The sequence below is a fragment of the Nipponia nippon genome, unplaced genomic scaffold (assembly GCF_047370975.1).
Source record: "Nipponia nippon isolate SJK-2023a ecotype South Korea unplaced genomic scaffold, ASM4737097v1 scaffold_2, whole genome shotgun sequence".
In the NCBI taxonomy this organism is placed as follows: Eukaryota; Metazoa; Chordata; class Aves; order Pelecaniformes; family Threskiornithidae; genus Nipponia; species Nipponia nippon.
The window spans coordinates 63442-86002 of NW_028262336.1; the positions used below are offsets into that span (position 1 = coordinate 63442).

Genomic DNA, 22561 nt, shown 5'->3' on the forward strand with positions numbered 1-22561 from the left:
CCCCCCCCACACACACACACCTCTGCAGGGCTTATACTTTCATGTGCTTGTGTGCGTCATTCCCCGGTGTTCTCAGCCAGGCAATCCTTTCTCACATTTCACGTCCTGCCCAACCCCAATGTGTCTCATCCTCACTCAGTGCTTCCTCTTCACATATCTCTGGGCAGCTACGACAGGCAGGTCCCTGAAAGGACAGGGGCTTTTCCCCCATGGTTCCCTGCTGGTTCTTTGTGGCCATGCTGGCTCCTATGGGTAAGTGAACTCAACTCGCCCCTGAGCACCTACAGCGATTCCACTGCTGCTGTCCCAGCCACGTACCCCATTGCTGGCAGCGCTCTCTTCCCCAAAGCTTCCTGTGCTGAGGATGGGCAATCAATGAGGTGGGCAGGAATCCCTGAAGCTCCACCAATGGCTGTCTGGTTTTTCTCCTGTGCACAACTCCCAAATGCTTCCTTTGGTGGACACAAACTGCCCAGGAATGTTTCTTGTCTATGGGAGAGAGAGTGGAAACGCACCTGATGATCTGAAGAGCTGTCCCACCCCTCCCGCTGCTCCCTAGCCTGTCCTGTTCCTTCTCACCCTCTTCTCTACCAACCCACGGTGCCTAGTTCACCTTTTCCCATTTTTTCCTCCTCCTCAACCTTCCTCCTTTTCCCTTCCAGCGTTGGCTCTCGACCAGTCCCCAGACACAGTCATACAACAAGGCCAGTCCGTGAATCTGAGCTGCTCCAAGAAGAAATCCTCCAACACAGCTATGTACTGGTACAAGCTGCCTTTGGGGAAGGACTCCAGACTGAGCCTAGTGGCTTTTGCATTTGAAGGTGGTAAAGCAAATGTTGAGGAGGATTTCCGAAGCCATTTCAAGAGCAGCGAGATACAAGGAGACGGGATGACCCTCTTGATAGAGCATGCCTTTCTCAATGACTCCGGCATGTATTACTGTGCTGAGAGTGAAACACAGTGGCTAGGCTGCTGAGGGAGCTGAGCACAAACCTCCCCCTGCACAGAAGGGGCCTGCTTTCCTCCTTGCCGGTGCTGTGCAAGGCAGGATGACCCCTTTCCTCTCAGTACCTCCTCTGCTTCCTAGCCTTCCCTTCCTCCGCTTCTCAGACTCTCTGAGTTTATTTGTCCTGCCTTCTCTCCTTGCCACCCCACTCCTCCTTGCCTCCCTCTTCGTTCCACTCTCATTTACACTGTATTCACTTCCGTCAACCCTCCTTCCCCTCTCTGCCTCCCTTTCTCTCCCCACCTTCTTCCTGCTGTCTCTCTTCCACCTGCACTCCACAGACGTCCTCTCATTTAACTCCAGCCAACCCTGCTCATCATTCTCGCTGTCAAAGAGAAAGGATGTTCACGTGAGAAGTTCTTGGGGCACCTTTACATAAAGGCAAGGCCAGGCAGGTGGCATAATAGCCGCTGCCAAGTGGGAGCTGCCCACAAGCTCCCCCGTTACAATGACCTGTCTGAGGTTATCCTGTGGCCAAGGGATATGTGCAGCACAGCACAGGCCTGAGGGACGCATGGCACATGCAGCACAGCACAGCATAGGCTACTCGGCTTAACTGTTGTGTGGATCCCTAACTCCTCCAGGCACAGAGGTCTCTGCGTCAGGATCACTACCTTCCACGCCTTCAGCCACATACAGGTTACCTTTCCCAAAGATACTGTATCAATTACAGATTATGTCAGCAAGCTGTGCGGCTAACAGAAAGTTTCCTGGCAGGTTAGAGTGTTACCTCCCTCCTAACACGCACCAGTGCGCGGCACAGGCTGGCATGTGGCATGGCCTGGTTTCAGCTGGGATCGAGTTAGCTTTCTTCCTAGGAGCTGGTACGGTGCTGTGTTTTGGATTTTGGAGGAGAATGATGTTGGTAACACACTGATGCTTTAGTTGTTGCTAAGTAGTGCTTACACTGGTCAAGGACTTTTCATCTTCCCATGCTCTGCCAGGTGCACAAGAAGCGGGGAGGGAGCATAGCCAGCACAGCTGAGCCAGACTGGCTAAAGGGCTATTCCATCCCATATGACATGAACCACCACGGTGGGTGGTGAGCAATTGTAGGGCGTAGCGCTTGCTTTCTATATTATTATTGTAGCACTATTTTTATTATTACTACTACTACTAGTAGCACTAGTAGTCGTGGTTTAACCCCAGCCAGCAACTAAGCACCACACAGCCGCTGACTCACTTCCCTCTCCCCAGTGGGATGGGGGAGAGAACTGGAAGGGTAAAAGTGAGAACACTCATGGGCTGAGATAAGAACAGTTTAATACCTGAAGTAAAATAAAATAGCAGAGTAGTAATAGTAGTAACAATAATGCAAGTGATCCATGAGGCAATTGCTCACCAGCCGCCGACCGATGTCCAGCCCGTCCCCAAGCAAAGCCCCCCCCCACCCCCCGCCCCGGCCAATTCCCCCCCAGCTCCTCTACTGAGCATGATGTCATATGGGATGGAATAGCCCTTTAGCCAGTCTGCCTCAGCTGTGCTGGCTATGCTCCCTCCCCGCTTCTTGTGCACCGGGCAGAGCATGGGAAGATGAAAAGTCCTTGACCAGTGTAAGCACTACTTAGCAACAACTAAAGCATTAGTGTGTTACCAACATCATTCTCCTCCAAAATCCAAAACACAGCACTGTGCCAGCTACTAGGAAGAAAATTAACTCTAACCCAGCTGAAAGCAGGACACCAATGCAGAGCCAAAGGCAGCCTTTTCTCTCCTTGAGATCTCCCTTTGGAGAAAGAGAACAGTTAGAGAACATGAAGATGACAGGTCAGCAGTCTTCCCCATAGCTGGGCAACATGAGGATCAGCACTGCAATAAGCGGAGAAGATTCCACATTGCAGCTTGCAGGGCTGGGAGTCTGTGAGCTTGAGGGTGTCTAGAGAGGAAACTCAGCTGAGGGGCGCGCACACACACACACACAGACACTCCCACACACACACACACTCCCACACAGCAGGAAGTCAGTGGAGCAGGGTACATGCACCTCACGCCTGCATGCAGGTGCCATTCCCCACTGTTCCCAGCCAGTCAACTGCCTTCTCACATTTCAGGCGCTCTCTCACTGCCCTGCCCACCCGCCAAGAGATGTGTCTCTTCCTCTCTCAACCGTTCCTCTTCACACATCTCTGTGCCTGTGCTGCCACCACAGGCAGGTTGCTGGAAGGAGGTGGCCATTCTCCATGGTTCTCCACTGGTTTCTTGTAGCCATCCTGGCCCCCGTGGGTAAGTGAGCTTCCCTTCCCCTTCAGCAGCTGCACTGGAGCCACTGCTGCTGCCTCAGCTGTGTGCCCAGTTGCTGGCAGTGCCCCATTCCCCAAGGCAGATTCTAGGGGGAGGATGGGCAATAAACAGGTGAGCTTTTCCTCAACCTCTTAACGCAGAAGACTCTAGAGAGCTACAAATCTGGTTTTTCTGTCCCATTTTAATACGTCAGTTGAGAGTACTGGAGTCATTATATTTCAAAACAGATTTATTAGTGTCTTTGAAGCTGGTTTGTGGGGGTTTTTTCTCTCCTATGTGTCTCTCTCAGAGAAACGGGACACTGTCCCATAGCTTGCTGACATCCTTATGCCACCTCATCCCATGTCTTACTTCAAGGATGTGTTTTCGTGTCCCCTTCAATGCGTTTCACTTCTCACATCTCTTCCCTTCTCTTTCCAGGCCAGGCCCTTCAGCAATCGCCAGACACAGTTGTCCGAGTGGGAGACCCTGTGACTCTGCACTGTTCCCAAACAGGGAATGCATTCTCAGCCATGTACTGGTACAAGTTGCCCACGGGGAAGGGTGCCACTCTGCAGCTGGTTGTATACTCACTGGAAGGTGGCAAGGCAGAGATTGAGAAGGAATTCAGCAACCACTTCCAGAGTAATGGGACTAAGGGCTCCCGCTTATCTGTGGCGACAGATCACGCTCTACTCAACGACTCAGGCACATATTTCTGTGCTGAGCAAGACCCACAGTGACTCAAAAGCTGGAGCAGCACAGCCCAAAGCTTTCCATGCAAACAGGGATCTGTCCCCAGCACAGACACAGCCCTGTAGTTGACACTACCCCATTTTCCCCTCTTGCCCCCCAGCTCTGTCTACTTAAGGAAAGTGGTGGGATCCTCTGTCTGTCTTCTGCCTGACCACTAATTTCTTTCCTATTCTTTCCCATCTCTGAATCACCTTTTGACCCTCCTTTCTTCTTCTTCTCACTGCCTTCCCTCATTTCTCTGCCCCTCACTTTCCTCCTCTACTCGCTTTCTCTCTCTCCCCTTCCCCTTTCTTCTCTGTCCTCTCTCACACCTGTCCCCCTCCTCTTTCCTACAGCCTCTGCCATTTCGTCTCCTTTCAGCCTGTTACGCCAGCTCATGGGTAAGCAGGATGTGGACCAGTTCACACAGCCCTTCTCCACCAGCTGGAAAGCCAAGGTTGCCGAGAGTACAGGTGCCTCACTGGTAACGCGGGTCTCAGCACGCTTCTGTGCGTGAGGGGCTCCAAGTTCCAGAGCGCCAGCAGGACCATGCCACCGAGCACTTCTGTGTGCGCGCTGGTTCCTTGTCCGCACCAGTCGCCAGGGAATGGGCACGCTGCTGTGCATCAGGCTCTCCGAGTCGTGCCACTGCCCTGTGACCCAAACACCGAGGTCTGCGATGTAGGTCAAGTCTCAAAGGTACGCAGGGACGGAGCACGGTCCTGTAGGTGAGGAGCCACAAGGTGCTCTGTGGCAGCAACTCACCATACCTTTGGCTCTGCTAGGCAGAATGGAGGTGTCAGGGCCAGGAGGGGCATCATTCTCCCACCCTGCTCCACACGGGGGAGGCCACAGCGGTGGACTGGAGCCAACTCGTGTCCCCAGGACAAGGGAGATGTCTGGGAGCGGGCTCTTGGAGACGGTGAGCACTGGAGCACAGGGCAGGTGGGGAGAGGCTGAGGGTTGTGGGTTTGTCCGGCCAGAAGACGAGAAGGCAGGGGAGCATTACCTGCAGCCTCTCATTCCCCGGAGGGAGCTGAGGACGCGTTAGAGACAGACTCTTCTTGGAGGAGCCCAGGAAAGGACTGAAAGGTGATGGGCACAAGCTGGGACGGGGAAATTCTACTGAGGCAGAGGGACAAACCCTTTGCCAGAGGAGCGAGGCAGCCCTGGGACAGGGCCTGGTCTTCAAAGGAGTGGTTTGCATCTGGGGAAACTTTCCAGACTGCCCTGGTCCAGGCCCGGGGAGACCTGCTCCAGTTCTAGAGCCAGCCCTTACCTGAGCGGAGGGCAGACTGGAAACCCTTGGATCCCGCCCTCGCCAAGTACCTCTGTGAGCCTTTGGTGCATTCCCCAGGGCAGTACAGCTTTCAAGAAGACTGGGGGAATGTTGGGGTGAGAGGGTCTTTGTCTTACTCACCGAGACTGCTGGTTCTCCACTGCAGTCCTGCCAAGACAGACAAAGGTGTGTTAACCCTGTCTGGTGACGGGAAGAAGGGGATAGAAAGTTACTCTCTGTGGAAGGAAGGTGCCCGCTCTCCCTTTTCCCTACGCAGACCATGTCATGGTTCAGGTGTTAGAGGTGAACACCTTTGCTGAAACCAGTTCTGGGGTTCTTAAAAACCCCCTGTGATTTCAAAGAGATTATCCTAGTGGGGTCCCATCACGCAGGATTCCAGTCTTAAATCAGGGCCCCAGGATTTGTCCAATGTGAGTGTCCTCATGCCTTGACTTACGTCCAGTGCTCCTTACTCCACCACACACAAGAGCTCAGCTCCCTTTCAGCCACTGGGGCTGCACTCCACTCTACTTGGACCTCTCTGGACCAGACCAACCCAGCCTGGCTGCCCGCACCCCCTCTTCCCTCTCTCCTTAGCTCAGGATGGGATGGGTGCCCCCTCTGTGCCCCTTGGGGCAGGAGGAGGAACCAAGGCCGGGGGTCTCTCCCACGTGCCACTTGCATCCTGGCCATTCAAAGCCTTGTTGACCACCATGCTGCCATTGAACCTGCCTTTGCCCTGGGAAGACAAGTGGATGTCACCCTTTGCCCAGTGTGAAGCAGGGGCCACTCGAGACCCCTGCGCAGGGCCAATGTTCAGCTATCAGCCCAAACCTCTGCCCACACAGGTCCAGCCTGCGAACTGACTGCTCTGCACTCATGTCACCCGGTTTTAGGGCACAGATAGCTTCCCCAGAGGAGGAGAGGTCATAATCCACTTGGGGATTAATCCCATAATCCCCCTGGGAAGATCCCATGATCCTGCCCTGGGCCATGTGTGTGTGTTCACCTGGGCTTGGTGGAGAAGCCCTAGCCCCACTTCATGATCCTATCCAGAGCTCTCAGCCTGGGGGGAGGAAGGCACAAGTTTGTTCGCTCCTCAGCACAAAGAGAATGTGAAATCTGGGTTCCAAGGGGGCTTATAAAAAAGATGGCGACAAACTTTTTAGCAGGGCCTGTTGTGATAGAATCATAGAATCATAGAATCATAGAATCGTCCAGGTTGGAAAAGACCCTTAAGGTCATCGAGTCCAACCATTAACCTCTCACTGCCAAGTCCATCTATACCATGTCTTCAAGCACCGTATCTATCCGTTCTTTAAATACCTCCAGGGATGGAGACTCAACCACTTCCCTGGGCAGCCTGTTCCAATGCTTGACCACCCTCTCGGTGAAGAAGTTTTTCCTAATGTCCAACCTAAACCTCCCCTGGCGCAGCTTGAGGCCGTTTCCTCTCATCCTATCACTCGTTACTAGGGAGAAGAGACCGACCCCCACCTCACTACAACCTCCTTTCAGGTAGTTGGAGAGAGCAATAAGGTCTCCCCTCAGCCTCCTCTTCTCCAGGCTAAACAACCCCACTTCCCTCAGCCGCTCCTCATAAGACGTGTGCTCCACACCCTTCGCCGGCTTCGTTGCCCTCCTCTGGACACGCTCCAGCACCTCCATGTCCTTCTTGTAGTGAGGGGCCCAAAACTGAACACAGGACTCGAGGTGCGGCCTCACCAGTGCCAACTACAGGGGCACTCTCACCTCCCTGGTCCTGCTGGCCACACTATTCTTGATCCAGGCCAGGATGCCATTGGCCCTCTTGGCCACCTGAGCACACTGCTGGCTCATGTTCAGGCGGCTGTCAACCAACACCCCCACGTCCTTTTCCGCCAGACAGCTCTCCAGCCACTCCTCCCCCAGCAACGGGGACAAGGGGTAATGGTTTTAGACTAAACGAGGGTAGATTTAGACTGGAGACAAGGAAGCCATTTTTTACAATGAGGGTGGTGAAACACTGGAACAGCTTGCCCAGAGAAGCGGGAGATGCCCCATCCCTGCAAACATTCAAGGTCAGGTTGGGCGGGGCTCTGACCAGCCTCATCTCATTAAAGATGTCCCTGCTCATTGCGGGGGAGGGTGGCGGTTGGACTAGACAACCTTTAAAGGTCCCTTCCAACCCAAACGATTCTATGATTCTGTGAGTCACAGCACACGGAAACTCTGAAGAGGAAGACAGGGTGAGGGAATCACAGGTCAGGGGCCTGTGACTTTCAGCTGCTCCCGGGTGAGAACTCTGTCTCCAGGTGAAAACAGGCTGAAGGGAAGGATGCCAGGCTACAGCTCAGGGCTTCTTCTGGACAAGGGCAGATGCCGAGAAGGAATTCAGCAAGTGCTTCCAGAGCAATGGGACACAAAGCTACCGTCTGATCCTCTTCCTATATTGCGCCTATCCCAATGACTCAGGCACCTATCACTCTCCTAAGAAATACCTCAGCGACTAAGCATCTGAGAGAGCCGGGCACAAACCTCTCGGTAGGCAAATGGCACTTGTTCCTTCATGCCCTGCTCTCCTTCTCTCCCTCCCTTTCCTCCAGTGTCCGATTTCTTTTACATTTCTCCCCGTTTCACCTACTCGCTGCTTTTTCTATCCTTTTCTTTCACTCAAATTCTCTATTTCCCTTCTCTTCTCTAGGAGACAGCTACACAGCCCATTGGCAACTTTGGCAGCCAACTTTTTCATGGACTCTCTGTTCCAGTGCCAGCTGGGGTTAGGAGAAGTGAAAACCAGAACCCAGGAACACCTCTGTCCTTTTGACTCTTCCAGGAAAACGAAGCAAGCCCAGCACGACCAGTTACCTGAGCAAAAAAGTTGCTGCAAAATGTTCCGAGATCCTGCTAGTTGAGAGGTGCTGAAAAGAGTAAATGTCTTCCGCAGAGTGACATTCCCTGCCTCTGTCCTCCATACCATAGCCTAGGGAAGTACCCAGAGAAACGGTGCACAAAGAAGGGGTGCCTGAAAGCCTTTACTTTTTGATATTTTTTGTATGTCCAGTCCCAAAACAGAAGAAGAAGATGAGGAGAAGCAGCAGGTCACGCAGAACAAGAGTGTCTCAGTTGGCAGACATGGTTTCTTCAATCCAGGAGACATAATTGCAAACCTTAGTGTAAACCCCGGGATAGCCTTTCTGCGCACATCCAATACCCCAGGACACAATGCCCTGGAGCTCCCCGTTGCAGACTACTGGGCCGCCGGAATCTCCCTGCGCACATAAAGGATACGGATATTCAGCAAATGGTGTCCGCCTAGGTGATGAGCCAGAGATCCCAGAGATCCCAGAACATTCCAGGGAGCTCCACTGGGCTTTTTCTACACGGAAGTTCTACAAAGGTCATTTCTGATTACCGCTCTACACCTGATGCTACTGTGCCTTACTTTAGCTCCAAGGGCACCGCAGCTAAGGATGAGTAAGCTGCCTGGTTCTGAGGGACGCAGGCCTTGGCAGACGCTTAGGATAGGTGTGTCTTAACCATTATTCTGCCAAATATTGCCACGGAGCTAGGCGCATGTAAAATGCAGAGCAATTGTCAGGTGTGTTCATTTTCCAGGCTGCCTGGATCTTGGCATGCTGGCTATTTCATTCTCCGTCAGTCCAAAACTAACATTTGTGCCCGAAGCTCTGAAGTCACCGTCATTACTACTGACTCTCTGGTGCAGCACTCCTCCGTCTTAAATAGCCTAAGGCGCAGGAGGTGGCATAGTCTGCTTGTGGAGAGTTAGGGCAGAGGTCTTCGCTGCCTCAAAAAAGGGACAATGACTAACTGAGTGGAAAAAACCTAGCCTCGCTCAATAAGCAACTCTCCCCCTAAGCCTCCACTGTTGCTCAAGAAAAGAGCTTTCGGACGTGCCAGTGCAGTGAATACCGCAGATTCTCTACTATGATGGCCTCTTCTACTAGCAACAGGCAGGAGAGAAACATATGGGAAAGGAGAGGCAGATGTTTTACCTGGCAGGAGTCTTTCCCTCCCTCCATGAATCCTACACATATCATGTTCTTGGTAATTTGCCCAGGGTAGGCTTCGGTGCACTCGCTTGAGGTGAGTACAGGAGCCTTCAGGCACTGCAAGGTATCTGGATACGGATCTACAAGAAAAGAGGGAGAGATGGTTGAGGACACCTCTGAGTTCGTTCCAGAGCCCGGAGAAGATCTTTCCTAGCAGAAACGTAATCCCTGAACATCCTCTTTTAGCAGGCGTCATTTTTCCTCTGAACGGTAATTGCAGCATGGATTCCTTTTCTTTAGACGGAACAGATTCTACCCATGGGTCCCCCGTTCTACACTGCAGCCACGTTAATTCTTCTGATACCAATCATCAGTTGGCAAGTGTGGAGCTAAGAGCTACTCTGATAGCACGTATGCTGGAGGAAACCTGAGCCTCGGGAAAACCATCCTCTCCTCTGGTGCAGGTTTAGTTGTCCTCAGCGGACTAGACACCAGCCACCATCCACACCTCTGACCGTCGATGGAAGAGAATGGATCTCTTAGATCCACAGTCACAGATTTTGATCTTGTTCTCAGAGCACTGACAACTCCATTGACATTAGTTACATCGCTAGTGCTCGACAATGCTACCAGCTGGGGCACAGCTGGTAGCGCCAGGCCACAAAATTTATGGCAGCGTGAACATCCTGGCGAGCGGCACATGGATGACTGAAGTGATTCCACGTTCGTGAGACAGAACAAGAGGAAGCACCTTATAAAGGCTTGCCTTTGAAGCAGCGGAATGGTTACCGTCCGCCAGAGACCGGTCACTCCAAAAGGCCTGTCCCACAGCGCTTCTCTCTGCTTTACCCTGTACTGTTTGGAGTTAATTGTGAGGTCTCAGAGTGTCTCCCGGGCCCTCGTGATGCTGTACGTTCCCACAGAGTACTCACTGACGCTGCTGAGTGTGTTGCCCCAGCCAGAGATTAGGCATGTGGTGCCTGGGGTCACACAGCTGGTAGGCAGAGGAATTGTTTGGACAGCTCGGTTGAGCCGGGCTGGTTTGGCAAGCTTGATGAGCATGATGTCATTGTCCAGTGTTCTGGAGCTGTAGCCAGGGTGGCGGATGACTTCAGCTGAATTAATCAACTGCTGTGACGACTCTGTGAGTGCCAGGTTATGCTTCCCGAGCTGCACTTGGATGCGACTGGAAAAGAGAAGGAATGGCACAGACTTTACTGCTACCGAGAGGTTATGAGGAACCTCCCTGTCACTGTATGCACTCGCTTCAACATCGCTATGGTAGTAGCTGTTTCCATGCAGGTTGTCTTTCTTGCCCTGCAATAAGCCCCACGGATCTACACTGACATCTTACCCACTCCCAGTGCAGGTGGTGGTGAATTTCTGCAGGCTTATTTTCTTGAGCTGGGACAAGCTGAATGGATAACAGTGCTTTCTAGAAACAGTCTGGAGAAAGGCAAGCTGCAATCACCCTGACCTCGCTCCTCTCCCTGTTCTCCAGTGACTAAGTTGTAGCGAGATTAATGCAATTTATAAGAAATCACAGCCCATAACTCCTTGCTAGATTATCACGCTGTCCTTTCAGACACTGCTCTGCATTCGCAGAAGCATTGGCACAAGTGGAAAACCCCTTATGATGCCTCAGCCCAGCTTCCTGAACGAGCCACCCATTCCTTGCTTGTGTCCTGTCAGAACGGAGCCACTTACGGATTTGGATCCCACAGCTCAGAATCCCTGCTAGAAGCAAACTGGAAGAAAGAAGTAGGTTACGGAAGAACATATGTTTTCCACTCACGACTTGTAGCAGTGAGCAGCTGACAGGACCCACTGGCTGTTGATGAGGGAGCCTCCACAGAAGTGATACCCAGAATTCAGGGACACCTGATAGGGGACAGAGTTCGCTGCACAGGTGTAGCCTCCCACAATCTTGTCGTCGTCATCATCAGCGTTGAGGGGGAAGGCAACTGGGAGATAAGAAGTGGCATATGTCAACACGTGGCATAAGGAATCTTGTGCCCCTCTGACCGACGGAAGCATCTCACTTGTGGCTCTCCTTCTATAAAAACTCACGGTAGCACTCGCCCATAGTCCAAAAATGTACAGCAGCTTTGGGACTTCCTGGGCCAGAGGTGTTATCTTTAGACTTCACAGCCCTTAAGGCTTTTTTTGAAGCTATGGACACATGTCAGTGTTCCTGGCTCAAGAGCTGCTATGAAGGCATTTTGTGACACAAGCAATTATGACCAGGCAGCAGTCAAAAGAAGTTGCAGTGCTCTGCCTTAGAACTTTTGCTAGTTGAAACTGGACTTCACTTTCCCCCAACAGACTACCTTGCAAATTTGCTCAGAAAACGAGCTTCCTTATAAAGTACACAAATAGAAGGAAGAAATGTACTCACCAGCCACACCAACAAAGGTGAGAAACAGTATGTATTTCATGATCTTGACACAGCCTCAAGCCCAGGCTGGGGGACTGGAAGCGTGAGCTGCTAGAAATACATTTCTTGAAATGGCCTTATCTCTAGTCCAAGGTTTTCTCCAGACAAAAAGTACACAGTGGAAAATTTGAAGATCCAAAAGTGGGCTTTACCAGCCACTGGTAGAAAGCACAAATAATGTATCGGTTAATCATAAACCTTTCCTAAGACAGCGAGGTATTTTACATTATTTCAGAGGGCAGCCTTCCATTTAAAAATACATTTGGGCTTTGCAAGATGTGTAGGTGTTTGCCTGTCTCGGTCTTGTACGCAGCACCTGTTGAGAGCAACCCTCAAACCCCTTGGAGATTCCTCTGTGCTCATGGTGTCATTCTTAAAAGTGCATATTTTTACCGGAAGCTGACTATTGGAGGTAACGGACTGTAAGACGCTTCTTGCAGCAGACGAATTTCAGTGTAACATCGATGTTTATGGATGTAATGCGTACGAACAAAAATCCTGTGAACACAACTAATGAGATCTTCTCAAATCCTTCATCTGAAGGAGTGCTAACTTCTGTCATTATGCTGGGTTTGCTAGCGCTTAATGCGTTTGAGGAATAATCGTTTCCCAAGCAGCTTCCAACTTCATCATGTTAGCTCCTGCAAGACGTGGGATAACCTCAAGTGACTGTAAACAGAAGCCCTATGCTTTGAGATGCTGAAATGGCATGAGATATTATCAATGGACAAGCAATGGCAGCTTGCATTTCTAGGAATCCATGTTCCTAGTGCAAGTATTTCAGTCAGCTGTATCATCACTGGACTCAGATCAAGTAAATACATTTGTCCAGGCTGATGCAAGATCCTGGGAAAGGGAAACCTGGTGAGACCGTGGGCTGACGGAGATAAAGCTTCCCAGGAGCATAAAGCGGAGGAGTTTCTGCGGCTAGTCCTCGTACATCTCACAGAGCTCGCTGGGGGAGGGACCGCTGATTCTCTCTTCCCAAGTCTCTCCTGCCTGGGAGGAGCTGGTTGAAAGACATCCCGTCTGACCTAGGAACATCAAGTCCCCAGTTGCTAGAGGCCAGGGGAGGGTGTGCGGAAGGGTTTTGCATCTTCTGCTCTTTGCATCTGTAGTCGACGGTCAGAGACAGGCTCCCGGTTTACCATGTTCCAGTGCAGCGGTCTCCAGAGTGGGGTGCATGCAGCCCTGGGGGTGCGCAAGACGATGCACTGGGGTGTGGGAAGAAAACATTAGAACTTCAGTACTATACGTATATAATTATCAGTCACTAAATACACCTGGACTGGGGGTGCATCCTCAAAAATGTTTTACCAATAGGCGTGCGTGATGCAAACTGCTTGGAGGCCACTGTTCTAGTGGTTTCAACAAATCCCTTTCGTGTTCTTTCTTACATTCTGCTATAACGTCAGCCTCCAACTCGGCAGAGCCCTCATGTTCTCTCCGATTTCTTCACTACCAGGGCTTCCTTCCCCTCTTGCTCACCCCTGGCTTCCCCCAGCAAATTAAAATTCTGCTGGCACTCCCAACTGCATTGGCCATTTTCCATTTCCCAGCCCACGCAAATGTGCGCCGTGCGCTTCCCACCATGACCCAGCTGTTGCTTCCTGTTCCAAAGGTGCCACGGAAGTGAGGGTGCCCGTGTGAAGGCTGCGCGCTTTTCGTTTGTGAAGTTCTTTGGCAGCTTCTGCTTTTCTGTTCTCTTTCTGACTCCGGGTGCTAAAGACAAAGCCTCCTGCTTCAGCGTAGCACAGAGAGAACTCCGGAGGATATTTCAGGAGCTGCTGTGAAGGCTTCTCAAGTTTCACACTCTTTTGGCTCTTGCTAATTCCCCTGTAGCTCATTGGCTGCTGCTACACTTCAAGAGAAGGGATTCAGACCTGGTGCCGTGACACTCAGTCCTCTTTCTCTCAGTTGCTTTTCCTGGGGATGCCGGTGATGACAAGATTGTGGGAGGCTGCAATTGCCTCGAGCATTCCGTTCCCTACCAGTGTCCTTGAATGCCGGGTATCACTTCTGTGGCGGTTCGTTCATCAACAGCCAGTGGGTCCTCTCAGCTGCTCACTGCTAGAAATCATACGTAGGGATTGGGTCGTGTATCTGGATTCCGGTCAAACCTTGCAAAGCCACCCGATTTGCAATATGGTGCTTAGCAAAAGAAGAGAATCCAAGGTGGCGATGCATGGTGTACCTGACACCAAAGGCGAAACACTGCCTTGTGTCTCACTGCGTTACATGATCTTTCCAATAGTCCTGCAGTCTTGGCATCCTTTTCTGTGCATCCTAACATGCCTTTCTGTGCATACTTGCACGCCCACGTGGCTTACCGTTACTATTCCCTTCTTTTTCATTCCTCCAGACTTTCTCCATGGATCTTCCTTGTCCTGAATTTCGGGCATACCTCTGCAGAGAGAGCACAGATCAAGGATCATGCTCCTCTGCAATAGGAAATGTAACCTTCTTTCCCTAAGCATTGCTCGAGGTGTCTGAGGTGATCCATCTATGCTCGCACCATTGCCACGGTTGCCAGCGGGGGATCCGTCGGACAGGACGCCAACTAGCAAGACTCTCCAGACTCTGTCTTTCATAAAATCGGGAAGCTCCTAGAGCTCTGTGACACATACACTTTTCATTAGGCCAACGCTCCCTGACTCTCTTCCGAGGGTCTGCCAGGCCCCGTGTGGCACCAAGCTGTTCTACCCATGGTTAACTGCTGCTCTTCCCTGCTGGTAATTTTGCAGCCATACGCAAGTATGGCAGGATGGGAGAGCGCAACATTACGTGAAGGAAGACAGTGAACTAGTCAGGCGTGCCGCGTTAATCATTCACCATCCTAGATACGATTCAAGAAGCCTTGATACCGGCGTTGTGTTGATCAAGCTGGCCACCACCATGGACTGCAGTGCTGACATTCAACCCACAGCTCTGCCCAGCTCCTGTGCCAAGGAGGGTCCCGAGTGCCTTTTTCAAGGTGAGGAAACACACTGAGCAGTGGCTGTGAGTATCAGTGCATGTTGCAGGTACCTGGTCACACTTCTCCGGCTTCAGCGCCACGTTCATGACTTCCGTGTACATTTCACTCCTGCTTTGCAGCCTTTCCATGTTCTGCCTGTGAGTTCCCCAAACTGCCCTGCCAGTGTGCCTCAGTCAACAATGCCCTTCGCATTTGCTCATGCACGTCAAGGGTTGCCCTGCTTTGCTGGATGGCTCTCGCATATAGGTCTACAGGTCTTTCTGTTCGCTGACAGTGCTGAGTCCCAAGAGGAAACCTAATTTTCCCTGCTGCCCCGGCAGCCAGTTTCCCTCAGGTTCTCCGGTGACTGAGAGCTCCAGTTCTGAGTAACCAAAAGTGCCAGGAGGCTCACCCAGGCCAGATCACTAGCAACGCGATGTGTGTAGGATTCCTGGATGGTGGGAAAGACTCCTGCCAGGTAAGCACTGATGTCTGCACAGAGCCCTGGGTCACACACCGCAGGGTGCCTCAGGCTGCACAGTGTAAGAAGTCAGAGCTTGGCAGAGTGTGCGTAGGCTTCCTCCTCTCCAGGTTTTCTGTTGTGACACAGTACCCTTCCAGCAGAGTTTTGATAGAGAGCGGACTTCAGCCAAACTAGCAGGTCCAGCCACATCTGCTGGGCACTGACTGCAGTAACAGTGAACTGTTGAGGGTAGGGGAGGTCAGCAAAGAAGGGGTGCTGTCTTTCTCTGCTCCCATGCCTCTGCCAGGGTGTTTCCCACGACCCAGAGAGGGATAGTCAGGGCTGCCAAAGTCCTGCAAGACAGTTTGGAGAGGTACCCAAGCTCATCCCTTCATTTGCTGGAGCATAGAGGGCGTCCTGGGAGGAGCTCAGTCCTTTCTGAGCAGGATGGGAAGGGTCAGGTCAGGGCTGACCTGTCAAAGACGTCTGTTAGAAGGTGGCTTTATCGGACAGTGCTGCTGTGTTGTTCTTGTGCAGGCTGAGATGGGAAGCGAGGGTGGGGCTTTAATCATGGGAACATTGGCCCTAATGGTCCCTAGTTCTGGAAGGGGCTTGCTTGGGAAGCCAAATACCTAGCTTTCCTAGGCAACATAAAGACTCCTCAGAGCACCTCGTTCCAGATGGCTCCTCTTGCGTTCAGGGACGAGGATCTCCCAGAAAGGATGCTCAGGTAGAGATCCCCTCTGCCTGCCTTCCCCTATAGCTGGTTCCTGTGTTGCTTGGATAAATCTTTAAATCTGATCCAGAGAGCAACTTACGGTGATGCACATTCCCTTCTCCAGCCTTTGAGTGAAATTTCCCTGCGTCCTGGAAATTCTCCAGTTGCCTTGGTAGATTTTTTTTTTCCTGCCCTCCTCTTTCTTCCTTGTCCAACACCCAGAACCCGGGCATCTAGAGAGGAGTGTGGCCAAGGGAGGCTGTGGCGCCTAAGATCCAGCATCCGGTTTTGGTGGAGAAGGGACTGGGAAACAAGGAGAGGGAGGGGGAGAGGGAAGGAGAGAGGGAGAGGCTTTGGGGTGGTTGAGGTGGGTCATTGTAGCCCAGAGGGTCCAAGAAGATCCAGGATCAACTCAGGAGACACCAGAGCTCAGTTATTCCGAGTGACGGAGCAAGGGGCAGCAGGCAAAACTCAGATGCCAGGGGACAAGGCTGAAAACACTACAGAGAGCCCGCTCCAAGACTGGGACCTGCCAAGGGTCCCTTCCCACCTGCACCTCTGACCGCCCAGCTCTTCCCCAGTTTCAGAAGTGGGGTCCCCCACTCACTCCAGGTGCGATGCAGCTGGCTGAAACCAAGCGCAGGGGCAGATGGTCGTCCATATTCACAGACATCTGGGCTTCTCCATAGCCGTTCTTGGTGAGAGAAAGACATGTTCTTGCTCTGCGGCCATGGGACAGAGGGAATGAAGAATCAGGGGGCTTTTATTAGACCACTCGGTTGGAAATGGCATAGTCCTGCCCATGGATCCCGTGTTTGCAGGTAATATATCCGCGGATCCCGTGATCCCGGGAGTCACGTGTGCCTGGGTCCCTTCTCCATGAGGCCCGTGGCTCAGGTCCTGTGTCCCTAGGGTCCCCAGACCTCAAGTAGCGTGCCTTTCAGGTTTCCAGTTCCCTAGTCGCATGCCTTCAGTCCCCCTCCACCAGAAGCTCAGCCTCTGCACAGAATAGCTTCTCCAGGGGATTTTTTCTTTTTTTTCCAGAGAGGTGTGGAGGAGTCAGCTGTATTCTCCCAGCATTTTCTGGAGCATTCCCATTTAAGCTTTGCACCAAGCAGGTTAGCGTTTTGGAGCTGACTTGATCCAGCTATTGTGCATTCTTCCGCCACTGCTTGGCCACCTCTGGGCTGCGTTCTGTGTGTGGGGACACTGGCTAATATTAACCCAAGCAGAAACTCCGTTTCAACTTACGCTATGCTGTAGAATCCACCAGACCCTCCGGCGTTGCCGTCAAAGCTACTGACAGTCTGCTGGGGAAAGAGTATAGGCTTAGAGAAGGACAACTAAAATCTGCAGAAGGAGAACTGAAATCTGCAGCAGAGCTGCAGATTTGAGGCGGAGTGCAGACAACTCTCCCATTTAATGTACCGGGCGGTTTATTTGTCCCATAACTGAACCCCAGGAAAGCGAATGCATGGTTGGACCGGTGCAGTTAAGAGTTTGGCCACGAGGTAGCACCGGTAACTGCTGCAAGAGCAGGACTCTCTGCCGCCCTGTGTGCCTGTCACTCCCCTCACGTCCCCGACCCGCACCCAGCTCCTCCCAGGTGTGCGGAGGGGCTTCCAGCCCCGGCTCAGCAGGCATCCGGCACCTCACTGAGATGCTCCAAAAGCTGAGTCCCAGGCACAACGCCCGCCCCACCCCCGCCCCGCCAAACCGTTGTCCCTGGTCACCCATTAACCCCTAGGTTCCCAAAACCCTCTGCCGCCCTCGCCTGACATAAGCTCCCCCAGCCAAGAGGGGGATCTATGCTCACCTGCCACCTCAACCCCATTGGTTAGTTAAAAAATAGCCCCCGACCCTTTCCCCAAAAGTGACTGTGGGAGGCTTTTCCTTCAGCTGGCTGCAAACCCCCTCCTCCTCAGGGAACCCGACATCCAGGCATGCCCTGCGCTAATTCCCCAAACCCACTGCCCTCCAAGGAAAAGCAGGTGGGTGTCTGGGCCGCTTCCCCTGGCTCTAATCTGCAGACACGCCTGCCTTCCCAGGAGTAGGCTGAGAAAGACAGCATCGAGGCAGTCCTTCCCACTCCCAGATCCACAAAATCCTCAGAGAAAAGAAGAAAAATAACCACTTCACTGCAGCATGAGGTAAATAAGCTTGGCGGGCACTGGAGGCCAGGCCTCTCAGGCTCAATGGAAAGGAGGGGTGGATGCAACACATCTGAGGAGTCTTCATGTGCACGGCTGAAACAGCCATGGCTCAAACAGGGATGCATCCCTTTTATGCCACTGCCTCCCCATTTCTCATCCCCAAAAGACAAACTCAGGCCTCCGCCTCCTCCATGTGTAGCTCTCCACTCCCTTCAGCGTGGAGCCATGGGGCTCTGAGTTTGCGCAGAACCACAGATGGGAAACCAAGGCCCGTTGGTGAGCACAGAGACCAGAGCAACTCGGGAGGGGGGGGTGGGGAGTGGTGGTGGGGAGGATGAGGAGGGCTGATGTGCAATTTCTACATTTGAATTTGTTGGGAACCTTGTGGGAGTCACAAGCTTGCAAGCCACAACGCCAGCTATCTGGGACACGGGCTTATCAAGATCACAAACCTCCAGGAGGAGGCAACCCAGGAATTCCCTGGAGTCACTCGCATTGGCTGTCTCTCCACCTGCCCTGTATTGGCAGGCAGTGGGGTCTGTGGCTTAAAGGGGTGAGGGAGGCAAGAGGAGCTACATTGTGAGTTGTCCCTGCCCACAGCAGCAGACATCCCAGGTGAGCCATGGGATGGCCCTGGTGACCAGGACGAGAAAGTCCCCGAGAGGTTTCAGAAGGGATTGTTGGGAAGCTCTGCTGTTTCCTAGCATCTGGCCTGGCCCACCCACTGCATCCCCTGCTGCTTGTCGCAAGACAAGAGGGCTGCCCTGACTTGCCTACTCTGCTTTAGCTCCAGTGGTGCTGAAGAGCAAAAGAGAGTGGAAGTCCCCAGGGGAAGCTGATGCTCGGCTATATTTTCACAGTCCACCAAGGTGAGCAGCTGAGATATCCTTCATGGAGTGTGAGGCATAGGCGCGGTCACGGGTGCTTCAGCTCATGCTGGAGCTGTGGGGAGAGGGAGATGCTGTCTGGCACGCAAGACAACTGTGCAACACCACAGTCTCCACCTGTTGATCCAGCGTCTCCTGCTTAGCACCTGCGTACAGTTTTCCCCATGCCTTTCACTGGAAAGGGGTCACGGGTAGAGCAGGAGTCAATGAAATTGCACTGTACAGCTGCTTTCAAGACCCTAGTGGTCTCAGCGGCTGCATCCCAGCGGCACCCCCCACACCCCTCCGGAGGACAAGCTCAATCCTGCCAGAAAAGGAAACCGCTTTGGGCAGGTTGATTCACAGGGCAGAGGGGGCGATGACACAGATGCTCTCAGTCCCTGAGCGCTCCTTGAATTTGCCAGACAAAGTGTGCTCCTGAAGCAGAGCTGCCAGAAGCCCTTGCCCCAGAGGCAGCACCAGGCTGAGACACCCAAGGCTCTCCCCAGCTAGGCCCCAGGTCCCAGGGACGAACCATCTCTGGAGGAACGTGGGCTACTGCCTGTCAGCAAGGAAGGCGGAGGGAGAGGCCACCCTGGCTCCAATCCTCAGCACCCCTTCTCCCTCGGGCCTCCCCCTTTGGGCCACATGCGATTCTTTCTTCCTTCCCATGCCAGCACATTGACTGTCCCTGGGCTCTTCCCAGGCATTTACCTTCCTCTCCTACCCCTCTCACCAGCTCTGCTGGGCCAGGGCTGGAGGGAGCCCTGCACGCACACACACACTCACACACACACACACACACACACACACACACACAGAGATGCATGCATGCGCACATACACACACGTGTGCGCACACGCACCACACACACACACACACACACACACTGACCCCTCACGTAGCTCCCATCCCCGTCACAGTGATCACTGCACCAGCCTGTGGCACCTCCAGTACTCAAGCATGTGTGTGACCAGCTTGGCTGGAGTGGGCAAAGGCTCAGGACGTGGAGCAGCTCCTGTCCCTGCAGTCCCTCTCTGGAGGAGAGAGAGCTGGGGAAAGCAGCCAGTGAAGGGAGTCCTGGCCTGCTTTTTTCCTACCCGTCCTGGTCCCAGGATGAGAGGGGTTATGGGTAGGGAGAGTGTCTGGCAGCTGAGACCCCCATCGCACTCTTTCCTTTGTGATGTTCAGCAACATTCCCAGCTCTGCTGCAGAGAGTAAGAGAGACTAACTGCCGTGGGATTCACAGTTCCCTGCAGGAGAGAAGCTGGAAGCTGCAGGCACTGTTTTGCTCTTCAGAGAAAGGGATGGGGCAAGTGCTTCACTGCAAAGCCCGTGAGAGTCCTCAGCAGGCAGAACGCTTGCGCTGGTATGGTGTCTTTCCTGGTCCTGCCTCTCACTGACCTTAACTGCTGTGCTCACAGTACTGCAGAGAGAAAGAGAGCCCTCACCCAGCCAGGGGAGAAAAAGAAAAAAAAAAAAAAAAAGAACCAGCCATGGCCGGGGGAGCAAAGGAAAATACATGGGGAAATGCAAGGGACCTATCTGTGTCCTTCATACCTCATTCCTCCAGCTCTCAAGGACTTCAGAAGGAGAAGGGCAACTCTCAGCATTCCTCTGCCTTGCGCACACTCAGACTCCCATGCAACCTCAGCATAGTTCTGTCCATGCAACCTCCTTCTCCCCTCCGCACTGCCCCCCCCCCACACACACACCTCTGCAGGGCTTATACTTTCATGTGCTTGTGTGCGTCATTCCCCGGTGTTCTCAGCCAGGCAATCCTTTCTCACATTTCACGTCCTGCCCAACCCCAATGTGTCTCATCCTCACTCAGTGCTTCCTCTTCACATATCTCTGGGCAGCTACGACAGGCAGGTCCCTGAAAGGACAGGGGCTTTTCCCCCATGGTTCCCTGCTGGTTCTTTGTGGCCATGCTGGCTCCTATGGGTAAGTGAACTCAACTCGCCCCTGAGCACCTACAGCGATTCCACTGCTGCTGTCCCAGCCGCGTACCCCATTGCTGGCAGCGCTCTCTTCCCCAAAGCTTCCTGTGCTGAGGATGGGCAATCAATGAGGTGGGCAGGAATCCCTGAAGCTCCACCAATGGCTGTCTGGTTTTTCTCCTGTGCACAACTCCCAAATGCTTCCTTTGGTGGACACAAACTGCCCAGGAATGTTTCTTGTCTATGGGAGAGAGAGTGGAAACGCACCTGATGATCTGAAGAGCTGTCCCACCCCTCCCGCTGCTCCCTAGCCTGTCCTGTTCCTTCTCACCCTCTTCGCTACCAACCCACAGTGCCTAGTTCACCTTTTCCCATTTTTTCCTCCTCCTCAACCTTCCTCCTTTTCCCTTCCAGCGTTGGCTCTCGACCAGTCCCCAGACACAGTCATACAACAAGGCCAGTCCGTGAATCTGAGCTGCTCCAAGAAGAAATCCTCCAGCACAGCTATGTACTGGTACAAGCTGCCTTTGGGGAAGGACTCCAGACTGAGCCTAGTGGCTTTTGCATTTGAAGGTGGTAAAGCAAATGTTGAGGAGGATTTCCGAAGCCATTTCAAGAGCAGCGAGATACAAGGAGACGGGATGACCCTCTTGATAGAGCATGCCTTTCTCAATGACTCCGGCATGTATTACTGTGCTGAGAGTGAAACACAGTGGCTAGGCTGCTGAGGGAGCTGAGCACAAACCTCCCCCTGCACAGAAGGGGCCTGCTTTCCTCCTTGCCGGTGCTGTGCAAGGCAGGATGACCCCTTTCCTCTCAGTACCTCCTCTGCTTCCTAGCCTTCCCTTCCTCCGCTTCTCAGACTCTCTGAGTTTATTTGTCCTGCCTTCTCTCCTTGCCACCCCACTCCTCCTTGCCTCCCTCTTCGTTCCACTCTCATTTACATTGTATTCACTTCCGTCAACCCTCCTTCCCCTCTCTGCCTCCCTTTCTCTCCCCACCTTCTTCCTGCTGTCTCTCTTCCACCTGCACTCCACAGACTTCCTCTCATTTAACTCCAGCCAACCCTGCTCATCATTCTCGCTGTCAAAGAGAAAGGATGTTCACGTGAGAAGTTCTTGGGGCACCTTTACATAAAGGCAAGGCCAGGCAGGTGGCATAATAGCCGCTGCCAAGTGGGAGCTGCCCACAAGCTCCCCCGTTACAATGACCTGTCTGAGGTTATCCTGTGGCCAAGGGATATGTGCAGCACAGCACAGGCCTGAGGGACGCATGGCACATGCAGCACAGCACAGCACAGGCTACTCGGCTTAACTGTTGTGTGGATCCCTAACTCCTCCAGGCACAGTGGTCTCTGCGTCAGGATCACTACCTTCCACGCCTTCAGCCACATACAGGTTACCTTTCCCAAAGATACTGTATCAATTACAGATTATGTCAGCCAGCTGTGCGGCTAACAGAAAGTTTCCTGGCAGGTTAGAGTGTTACCTCCCTCCTAACACGCACCAGTGCGCGGCACAGGCTGGCATGTGGCATGGCCTGGTTTCAGCTGGGATCGAGTTAGCTTTCTTCCTAGGAGCTGGTACGGTGCTGTGTTTTGGATTTTGGAGGAGAATGATGTTGGTAACACACTGATGCTTTAGTTGTTGCTAAGTAGTGCTTACACTGGTCAAGGACTTTTCATCTTCCCATGCTCTGCCCGGTGCACAAGAAGCGGGGAGGGAGCATAGCCAGCACAGCTGAGGCAGACTGGCTAAAGGGCTATTCCATCCCATATGACGTCATGCTCAGTA

The 22561-nt window shown here is 52.9% G+C and overlaps 1 protein-coding gene, 1 pseudogene and 1 gene segment (V, D, J or C); 2 read left to right on the forward strand and 1 right to left on the reverse strand.

The window, feature by feature from the left end:
• Positions 1-209: 209 nt before the first annotated feature.
• LOC148055591 (T cell receptor beta variable 14-like) lies at positions 210-976 on the forward strand. The segment is given in 2 exon segments: positions 210-252; positions 663-976. Coding segments are annotated over 2 exon segments (357 nt in total).
• A 7260-nt stretch (positions 977-8236) lies between these two features.
• LOC148055592 (trypsin I-P1-like) lies at positions 8237-11954 on the reverse strand. Its single transcript, XM_087757168.1, has 5 exons — positions 11631-11954; positions 11028-11196; positions 10165-10418; positions 9236-9372; positions 8237-8491 (listed from the first exon to the last, which is right to left on the reverse strand). The coding sequence occupies exons 1-5, from the start codon at positions 11668-11670 to the stop codon at positions 8342-8344; spliced, it is 750 nt and encodes a 249-aa protein (XP_087613294.1). The 5' UTR covers positions 11671-11954; the 3' UTR covers positions 8237-8341.
• On the forward strand, positions 11946-21496 carry LOC148055593 (trypsin II-P29-like; annotated as a pseudogene).
• The last annotated feature ends 1065 nt before the right edge of the window (positions 21497-22561 follow it).

Excerpts from the sequence above, each read along its gene's own strand:
- LOC148055592 (XM_087757168.1), bottom strand. The coding sequence starts at position 11,670 with ATGAAATACATACTGTTTCTCACCTTTGTTGGTGTGGCTG. Across the intron at positions 11,197-11,630 it reads CACCTTTGTTGGTGTGGCTG|TTGCCTTCCCCCTCAACGCT; the intron begins GTGAGTACATTT and ends CTTATCTCCCAG. Across the intron at positions 9,373-10,164 it reads CAACACACTCAGCAGCGTCA|ATCCGTATCCAGATACCTTG; the intron begins GTGAGTACTCTG and ends CTTTTCTTGTAG.